Consider the following 10,261-nt stretch of genomic DNA (forward strand, 5'->3'; position numbering starts at 1 on the left):
ATTTCCTATTAGAAATAAAAGGAGAGCAGACCAGTGGTTTAGGCTGCTGCGTAACTGACCCTTCGATTGATCTCCCATGCACTCAGATATCCTGCTCAAAAGTCCTTGAGCAACAAATTGAATTTGAACTATCTCCAGAGGAAATGTTCTGGCACTGACCCTGCTCCTGACCTGCAGGCCTCCTCCAGAATGAGAAAGAGGAAAAGTTAGTGGGAAACACTGAGCTTCAGTATAACGTGCCACAGAGGAATAATCTGTCCATGCAGCTAGCAGGAGCCTGTGCTCTGCTTGTTTTCCTATTTTGGATGTCATCAGAGATGCACATCACTGGACTAAAGGAAGTTTCTCATGCTTTCCACTTGATTTGTCTCAAATGAGCCTAAAGTTATTCATATTCATCTCTGCACTTGTTTCCCGTTTTCCATTGCTTTTTATTTTTATTCAAATGGAATAATAAATGTTTTTTCTTCTATTTCAATACTTGACACAAACTGTTTCTCAACCTACTGGTTTCATTAAATCAGCTTTAACAGATTATTGACATTGACTTCTGCAGCGTTTGTTTTGTTTCCTAGAAGCTTTAACTTAACTTTAACTAAGCTTTTAACTCACTCGGTGGTTTGTTGACATTATTTAATTATTATTAATTATTATCAAATTTACATGGACACAACACAAGCTGCTTTATGTGGTTTGAACAATATCTAAAACAAATTATTATGGGCTTAATCAGAAATGTGATTTAACAAAAAAGAGAAAAACTGAACTTTTTCTATTTTGTATTCAGCTTATGTTGCATAAACTGAATGAAGACATAGGCAGCAAAGTTATACTGAAAGGGGAGATGGGTGCTATTTGAACTGCCAAGTGATGTGAAATTGAAACACTGAGCAGTATTTAGAGCTAAGTGAGAGGTAAGATTTGTAGTGTGCGATATTTTCAGTTAAGGTTACTGAGTTAAATCTCCTCTCACTTTTTTCACAAAGAGGGGATGAGATTAAAAGATCCTGGGGGTGTGCCAGGCCTGCAAAGGATGTTCCTTCATGCAGCCTAAGTCATAAAAACTGAATTCCACAAATCTCCAAGCTCGGAGGCTCTGAATTATGTGTCTTTTTGGTGAAACATGCAAGTTTTGACATGACTTTATCTGCCACATGTTGACATTCTTTCAATCTTTTAAAGTCCTTATCAGCATAAAGAGACCTTGATCCAACAGTGTGAGAGGCAACATGGCAGGACATTTTGTTGTGTCTATTTGCTTTCAGGGAGACAAAAATGAAGCATTTCCATGGGTTGTTTTGTCGGACCATGTGATTTTACCCTTACCCAAGTTTTTTAGTGTATGCTTCATTAGGAAAACTGAATTTATGAGTTAAAGCCACCAATGTACAGTATGTAGTCATTAATTAGCCTACTGTAACTTGTAAAACTGGTGTGACACTAACCCAGCTGACATATAACCCAGCCAAATAAACACAAAACATCTTGTAGACTCGTAAGATATTAGTTATCAAGCTTTAGAGGTGCAGATTGTGTTGCCCTGACAAAGAGCATTGTAGGTGGCTGTTTCCTCTGTCTTAGTATTTCCAGTATGCTAAGCTGAGCTGCATTATTTTGAGTTCAGGGTGGAGCTGTGCAGCAGCAGATAGAGAAAATGGCATCATAGTAAAACAGAGTGATTACTGAGAGCTGAGCCAAGGTTATGAGAATAAAGACCTCTTCTGTTTGGATGTTGTTTGGCATCTGACCGGGCAACAGCAGCTGGGCACAGCTGAGATGAACTGTCCCAAATTATTCTCATGAACTGCCTGGAAGACAAAATCTTCTCAGTCTCCACATCCCGTGATAAACAAAGAAGTTAAACTGAACTCAAAGTAGGAAAAAAGGCTGAAAAGAGAGAAAAGAACACAATAGACACAAAAACAGAAAAATTCATTTCTGAAAATGTAAAATGTGTCATGCAAGAATAAAAAAAGAAGCATTCTTGTATAAATTAATTATACAAACTCCTCAACTACTAACTGTAACTTTGTGACTTTCTCAGTGTCAGACTGCACAGTATATTTAATTAAAACTGGAACTAACATGTTTTGTTCAATATCAGATTCAGTTTCTGTCCTTTGGTAAATTGGCCTTAACGCACAACAACTAACAGAGTGAGAAAGGTAAATCAATGTTAACACAAAATGTGATAATGAGCAGAGCAAAGACGTTATGTCAAAGAAATCCCAAGTTACTTTAGTATAAATTTACCTGGTCATTCAATCAGCTACCCACTAATAAAAAACTAAAACTTCTCCAGTCATGAATGAAAACTAATGATTTTCTGTAGCTTGTTTGTCATTTTGGAGTGTGGCACTTTACCTGCAGACACAGTTTTAATCATGGTCTAATTTCACATGGGGAACATGGGAAACATTCCAGTCTTGCTGTGTATGTGTCATATAAAGTTGCATACATGTAAAAGACCTTTGTGCATTTTGTTTTAACATGTACATATGCGTAAAAACACATGTATAAGTTCTGCTGCTGAGCACTCTGGGAACTAGAGTGGTTTTTACAACACAAACACTAAGAGGTCTGGACCTCACAGACACACTAATGCCGGTGTAGAGGGGTTAAAACAACAACTGAATGAATGCCTGGTGCAGGCACGGGAAAACCCTCAATGCCCTGTCGACATCAACTCTAAGAGCCCAACGCACTCTATTTACAACAGCATAAAAAGCAGACGCCATGCTCTGGCTCAGCTTTCAGGGACAGACAGAGACATACGTCTGACTGATATTAAAGAGTAAAAAACATATTTGATGGTGGATTTAAAATTTAAGTTAAAGCTCTAGTAAATAAATGAATTGAACCACATGCAACATTAAATAAATACAGTGGAACTTGGTGCAAAGGAGCTCTCCCTACTGTGCTCTGTTCTTCTGAACTGTTTAACTGAACTATTAATATGCAATATATGATAATATGATGATAATATAGTAAGTGATGTAGTATTTTATCCTAAAAACACAATCCTAAGCTTATAATGAGGATTTGGTTAAAACAAAAGAACATGTTTAAGACCCTGGAACAGATTAAACATTAAATAAGTCATTAAAACTGAAGCATTTCTTCAAATTTAATTAACATTTTAACATTTGAAATGTGCAAAGAAGAAAAAATTGTATCTGGTGGTGCATTTCCAATGTACGCAATACAAATTCTATTGGCCAGTGTAGTGAGCTCTGGGAGAGAAAGAAAGTAAAAGAAAAAATGAGTTGATGAAAAAATAAAGAGGAAATTAAAAAGTAGGAACTAAAGTGAAAGTGCATTGTAAATGTGTTTCCATATGATTTGCTATTGTCGTTTTATCTCGACGGTGCTGCTTTCAGAAGATACATGGTCATTTTTAATTTTCAACATATTTAAAAGTTATTAAACTTGTTCCATTTATATGCTCCTGAGAGTTAGCTGATATTAAAGCATGATCTGAACGCCTTAGAAAACAGACAGTAAGTGCACAGCAGTGTCAGCTAAAAGTACATACTTGACCGGCTGAACCTTATCACACATTCATTGTGAACACTTTGATCCCATGGGCATTGATGTAGGTGAGGAGCACTTTGGCTCGTCTCTCAATAACATCAATCAGCTTGTCGATGCCCTGCCGGCCGCCCTGGCTCTCCCAGTATGTCTGGTCCAGGAACAGAGACTGGAGGAGTTTTTCCCGCAGCCTGTTGCTCCTCAGCACTGATACTGCCTGCTCTGGAAGTCTAGGAAGACATGAAAGTGTGAGAAAATAAATTGAACTTTTAGTTTCAGACACATCTCAGAGGTACAAGTTCTCTTGGCTGAGAGCAGAAATAATCTATTTGGTTCTCAATCGGCGAAGATATAGTATCCTATTTGAGAGGATACCAACAGCACAGCGAAACTTTCCAAAATAGAAACAGCTGAAAGGGGTGTTGGAATCCAATTTGTTTGTGCTACAAGTTTCTCTCTAAACCCACTGAAAGGTAATGAATGTAACCGTAGAAACAAGAGAGACAATAGCAGCAATATCTACAGTGAAAGTACATCAAGGAAAACAACCGACTGATGGAGCGTCCGAAATAACCTTTTCTGCCTTCTGTGTGTGTTTATATACACGACCCACACCCTAAATACAGTTTAAAGTTTCGAGACAGGAGTTGGCCTTAGTGTGATGTTTTTACTGGAAGACCTGAAAGTTTGTAGTCCCACTTTTTAGTGATTGTGGTTCTGGAAATGTAAAGAAATATTGTCACAATGGTTCCATGGATGTTATAGAGTTTAAAACATGTTATACTGTTGTTTTGGTCACAGAAAAGAAAGTCAAATTACACGTAATGTACAATGATATATATTAAGAGCCCATAATGGTCCTAACATTTTCTTTTTATAGATCTGACAAAACATAAAGGATGCAACAATATTAGGTACAGTTGCTAAGGAACTGTGCTTGTAGGTGTTGCTAATAGCAACAGAATATTTCACTTAAACCAATTGCTAAGAAGACCTGCTGAAATATAAAGCTCATAAAAGTTATTATTATGAAGAGGTGGAAAAATTAAGTGAATTAAATGTCTGTATTTGAAATTGCATATGAAGTCTATTTCTTCACAGGAAGGTGGAAGAATTAGCTTGTTAACTTTTATGTAGGTAACAGATGCCACACCAATCGTCAACATTTAGAATATCAGCAAAATACACTTAAACTGGTAAAAGAAAAAGTACTTGTCTTGCAGCACTGTTAATTCCAACAGCAGCTACAGTAAAGTACAATCACATATTCTGCACTGGTTGCACTTGAAACTTTAAAACATCAAGTTCCCACATCCGATATTTACTGTATGCACGTTTTAAAAGCTTTTAAGGTAAAATGCACTTTTACAAACAGCAGAATAACAGCAGGCATTACAACGAGATCAGTTGGCCTATGTTGAGAAGCAACGGGGTTTGGAGCTGGTCTTAGTTTTTTCTTTCACTCTGTAAAGTATGAATGGGAGAAATGACACATTGAAGAAAAACTACTAGACACTAACTCGAAGAGAAATGTTTGCCTGAGCTAAAACAAGAAACCAGAACAGAGAAAGGCTGGACACGGGCATGTAAAACATCACTTTGAAAATCTGAACTGTATGACAGAGTAGAAGCTACAGCTTTGATAAAGATCACAAGGATGCATGTTTGGGAAGGAAACACAAACGTTCATGTCAACCACAGTTTATCTTCGGGCTCGCCAGTCGCATGGCTCACTATGATTTATTAATCAAAAGATGGATGAAATGAAAGCAAGTCTGCGGTGTGGTTTTGGAGTTACATATGCACCCAGATCTGTGGAGGATAAACGGAACAAATACATTTTCACATATGTGCACATGACAGATTGACTGATGTTTCCCGTGTTGCACCAAATCTAAAAATCTATTCAAATGAAATAACACTGTATAACATTAAAATTAGTTTTAAACTATAATCTGAAAAGCTAAAAGCGGAATTTGAAAACTGTGTTTTATTGTAAACAGCTGCTTTGTCCTTGTGTGTGCAGATTTTATGTGTGCAAACTCAAAACTGTGAACAGGCCTGAGACCCAGCACAATGCAAAGATTTAAACCTGTTGTTAAATGTGTTTTCCTCTTCGCATGCTGGAGGTTTGCATGCTGTGTGTGTACAGTATATTTGTGTAATCCTAACAACTTGTAATTTTTGTAAACCATAGATAATGGGTGGATGAATCTGACAAAAGCTCTTGTGCATGAGTGAAGATAAAATGTTAATGTTTCCTGAATGAGGCCTTTTTTAATCTAAACTTACTCTTTAATTCCCTCTAACAGCCTGAAGTCCAGGTTATCTTCATTGCGATCAAAGAAGCCCTTGTTGTTGGTGAAGACCAGGCGTCTGGGGTCGTGCTGCCTGTAGATGATATTTGCCAACTGTACCTGGTCCTGGTCACCGCACACAGCATGGTGGCCTGGGCCAACACATACATCTACCTGCCGGGGTCTGAAGCCACAACAGCTCTGATCCAAGCGGTTGTGAATCTGAAAAAGAAAAGTAACATCCTTCAGAGATTATGTGCTGTTCATGTTGTAAGATTACAGTCAACGTTAGTAGTTAGCTAATAGCACTGTGCTCACAGTATAATTTAATTGGTATTGATGGAATCCTTTATTTCCTATTTGATTATCCAGACATGATTTATTACACTGATAATAAAACACTAAAGTAACGTAATGACTTGGCAAAGACAAAACCACTAAGTACACCCGGTAGATTTGTCTTTATAGAGCTGCTTTGTACAAGTGCTGCTAGTTTATGCAACACAACACCAGAGACTGTCATTTGTAAAAGCAACAAAAGGAAATGTAAGCAAAACCTGTGCTGCAGAAAGACAAAACATTTTTATCTTATAAATATCAATTTACACTATAAGACTGTCTCTAGTGTGCATCACCATAAAAATGTGGGATCAGGTCTAAAGTAGCATTGTGCACAATGTTGTAAAGTTACACGTTGATGTCATCACATAATGTGCAATGATACTGGATAGTTCCACATTAGTATTCCCATGTGTTTTCTCAAGCATTTGCAACTTGTGAGGGTTAATTGAGGACAAACAACTATCTTAATCTAATATCAATAATTAGGATTTGTTTATTATTCCACTTCTCTATATTCAATCTACTCATATCCTTGACTAGGTGTGTTCTATTCCTCATGGTCTCAGTTGACCTAAATGACACAATATGAATTTCTCATCACATATTCATTAATTTATTTGTAATGAAAGAACGAGGAAGATGTGAATAATCAAAAACATCCTTCTCTCCAAACAATTTTTAATATGAGTTTTCAAACTCCTCTTGTATCTGTGCTCATTCATCAAGGAATGAATTACAAAATTCTCTGGGGATGTGTCCTTAATGCCAAAATGAGAGGGTTCCCACACAGGAAACAAGGCATCTATTCAGCTAAAGGGGAAAAAAATGCTGAGGATATTTAACCTATTTTTTCAGCAGCAACAGCTGTGAGAACAAATTGCTGATGTCAGATAAAAAATGTTTGCAAAATTCAGTGTGTGTTTTTTGGTATTTGGAGAAAGCTGGGGAGACCTTAGCAGCACAGAATCAATCACAAAAACACAGAAGCTGCAGACATGTTTTCCATCACGTTCAGGGGAATTTCTGAAATATATCACTGTAAGTTTCCGTTTGTCAAACTGCCTTTGTTACCTGTAACAGGAAGTCAAACAGAACCAGTTTGCTCCACTCATAGTGGTGAATGGTGGAGCAGCCAGAGTCTGACTTTGGACTGATGTTTTTATTCCAACACCTTTGTTTCAGGGAGCTCTGGTACTCCCCCCATGTTAGCTTCACAGTGGCTGGGCCTGCAGCAGGGCCGTCTGGGTAAAGGGATGCGTCCCATGACACCACTGGACAGGCCTGACCATCTGTAGAGAGAGCGTAGAAGGATTATCAGTTCAGGTTCCAGCAGCAGTTCAGTCTCAGAGCTGTTAGCAAGGAAAAGCTTGCTGATCAATCGTACTGAAAATGACCAGGAAATAGCCGGCGTTTCTCTTTTCCAGAAACTAGAGGCAAAAATCCAGAAATGTTCCCTGGGATAAAAATCCTTGAGGATTGCATTTCAACAATTCAGACCCTCAAAATGTTAACTTTGTGTTATGTGAGGCAAAGTTTTATTCTTTGAAGACCAAAAAACTAATGTGTGTTAAGCAGGATGGGACAAAGGTGATGCAGAGGTAAGGAATTAGATGCTTAATGATGCAAGGTTTTAGCAAAGGAAACATGAGTTCTGGACTAGTCTCTCGATCTCAAAGACATTTATACTAATAACACTGACATTTAAAGCAGAAAAAGCTTTAGGGTCTTTACAATTCGAGTTCAGTGTCTCTTTTACTATATAAGTATATGGACTAATGGCAGTTTGGGCCTTGTATATGACTGGGCTGGTACAGATGTTCAGTCATAGTCTTCACTACAGCACTGGGGGAACTTGTTATTTAAATCATGACTGCCCCCAAACCCGCCTTAATATGGGACAAAGCTGAATAAAGTCACTTCATCATGGTAGTACTGTATTATGGCAGTTTTCCATCTCTTGCTACACAGCACTGATTGCACTACTCAGATGGTGATGATGCAATTTGGATTCTGGAAAGAGCCCAACTCCAAGTGAGAAATCCAAGTGAGAAAACGTCCCTTAGACAGATTCCCCACCTCCTCACTGCCTCCTCACTGTTTCAACCTCTCTATACGTCTCTGTTCATCACTGGTTTGCATCTATGTTCAATCATCACCATCAGTCGTTGCTTGTTATGAAACACGCTGCACTCACAAACCCGAAGAGTCGATTTGGTTTTTAAAGAGCTTTGAGAAAACAAATCTAACTGATGTTAGACCTCGTGATTGATGACCCACCGTGTAAGAAGCTGAACTTCCTGCTGACAGCTGCTAATGTTCTATTCAGCCCCAGCACCCTGTCCAAATGGAAAGCGAAGACCTCTGTGGTGTCCACAGGATTGTTGATGACTCCACACTGCCCTGCGCACACACCGTTCCCTTTTGTGCGTTTGTCGTTGATGGGAGAAATCCTCGTCCCCCCCTCAAATATCAACAGAGATGGAAGTTCTCCGCGGGACACTTCTCTGATGCGTAAAATGTTGGCATCCGCCAGAAAGCGCATGGATTTCACGTCCTGTGCGCTGAACCACGGCGGTGCCCTTTGGCTGTAAATCCGGATAGAACTAATGTGGGGGTCTGCCTCCCCATCTATTTGAGACTTCTGGACAATATTCAGGGATTTGTAATCAACATCCCTGGTTTCTGTCCAGGACGTGTTGATTTGCCCCGTGCTTCGCTCTGAAGTGCTAAGTTTGTTCTGCGTGAAAGCTGAACTGGACGATTTATTCCTTCTCTCTTTTCTCCTAAGTTTTGGTTTGATTGTGCCCCGAATATTTGCTGGTTTGAACCGCTTAGACTTTAGCGTTATGTACACCACGTTGGACCGGGTCGGAACCACAAAGTTCGCACCGGCTTTGAAGTCTGCCAAGGTGTCATTAATGTCCAAATGATACAGACCGCGGGTGTGTCGGTATTTGTCGGTATCAGGCCTTCTGTCCCGGTGCTGCTGCGAGTGTCCAACTTGTGATACCACAAAAAACAAATAAACAGCGCATACGGTCGCAATTATCAAAGTCCTTTTGGAAAGAGGGCACCTCCGAAAGCTGCTTGTCAGTCTTATAAAGGGGAAGCATGGCCCGTAGAAGCGAGACTTCCCCATTAGAAGTTAAGTTATTGTCATGGTTGAGTGTCCTTTCTGCGCTGAACTAAAACCAGGGAGGAGCGGACAACTTCCGAAACTGACTTTGGAAGGGTGGATTTGTGACATAGCGCACGGAGACAACTGCGCCGGGTATGGATGGGCTGGGAAACCACCCACAACAACACAGACGTGAAGCAACTTGAACTACGAAGTTTTTTTTCTTCCTCTTCCACCGGATTTATGGTAAAATTCATTCTGGGTTTGGATGTGATGAATACTGTCATCCAGTCCACAATAAAGATCTCTTGATAATTCATTGAACACTCACGGAAAATAAAGAGAATTTCGTTTTGTAGAACTTGAAAACAAAACAACAAATGCTTAAATTGGTAAAAGTAGAGATTAAAGTGTTTGGATAAGTTTATAACCAAAGGTTTTTACATGAATGCGAGACTAGTTTTGGTTTCATTGCAGTTATTGCTGGACGTGTGAGGACATTTAAGGGTTCAATGAGATATGAACTATTTGCATTTTATTTTAAAGAATAAATAACATGCGTGTTTTTAGACAAATGTTTATTCCATAATTTATCTGTGCGTTTTAGGCGACATCTGCTGGTGTATTTATCTAATTCTTAGCTGAGTCTAATCACATAGTGGAGACATGAAGAGACTAGAATAGAAAATGTAAAAAGCAAATATTTAAGAGAAGGAAACAAATATTTCCTGCAGGCCAGGCGGCTGCCTATGTACAGGATTTCCTGACCTGAATAAAAGCAGGTTTAAATATAGAACCAGTGGTCTGTGGCCAGGGCCGTGCAGAGACCTTTAGAGGGGCAAGTGCTCAAAGTTAAAACAGGACACCGAACAAGATAAAACCCCTGAATTATACCAACCCACATTCAAACAGAACAGGACAGACCACATAGGACTAAATCACTGTACGGGCAACAGAATGCAGCCTGGGAATT

The 10,261-nt window shown here is 39.0% G+C and overlaps 1 protein-coding gene across 2 annotated transcripts; it reads right to left on the reverse strand.

The window, feature by feature from the left end:
- Positions 1-1,953: 1,953 nt before the first annotated feature.
- On the reverse strand, positions 1,954-9,706 carry gask1b (golgi associated kinase 1B). Of its 2 annotated transcripts, XM_026358562.1 has the most exons (5): positions 8,448-9,706; positions 7,242-7,459; positions 5,824-6,050; positions 3,536-3,761; positions 1,954-3,233 (listed from the first exon to the last, which is right to left on the reverse strand). In XM_026358562.1, the coding sequence occupies exons 1-4, from the start codon at positions 9,307-9,309 to the stop codon at positions 3,554-3,556; spliced, it is 1,515 nt and encodes a 504-aa protein (XP_026214347.1). In that variant the 5' UTR covers positions 9,310-9,706; the 3' UTR covers positions 1,954-3,233; positions 3,536-3,553. The 2 variants fall into 2 exon arrangements, with proteins under 2 accessions (XP_026214347.1, XP_026214346.1); XM_026358561.1 differs by having other exon boundaries at positions 1,956-3,761.
- Positions 9,707-10,261: the final 555 nt, after the last annotated feature.

This window comes from Anabas testudineus, chromosome 10, assembly GCF_900324465.2.
Source record: "Anabas testudineus chromosome 10, fAnaTes1.2, whole genome shotgun sequence".
Lineage (NCBI taxonomy): Eukaryota > Metazoa > Chordata > Actinopteri > Anabantiformes > Anabantidae > Anabas > Anabas testudineus.

Coding starts and splice junctions, on each gene's coding strand:
- gask1b (XM_026358562.1), bottom strand. CDS start 9,309: ATGGGGAAGTCTCGCTTCTACGGGCCATGCTTCCCCTTTATAAGACTG. Junction 7,460..8,447: donor GAAGTTCAGCTTCTTACACG/GTGGGTCATCAA, acceptor CTCTCTCTACAG/ATGGTCAGGCCTGTCCAGTG. Junction 3,762..5,823: donor CTGTTAGAGGGAATTAAAGA/GTAAGTTTAGAT, acceptor ATGTCTTCCTAG/ACTTCCAGAGCAGGCAGTAT.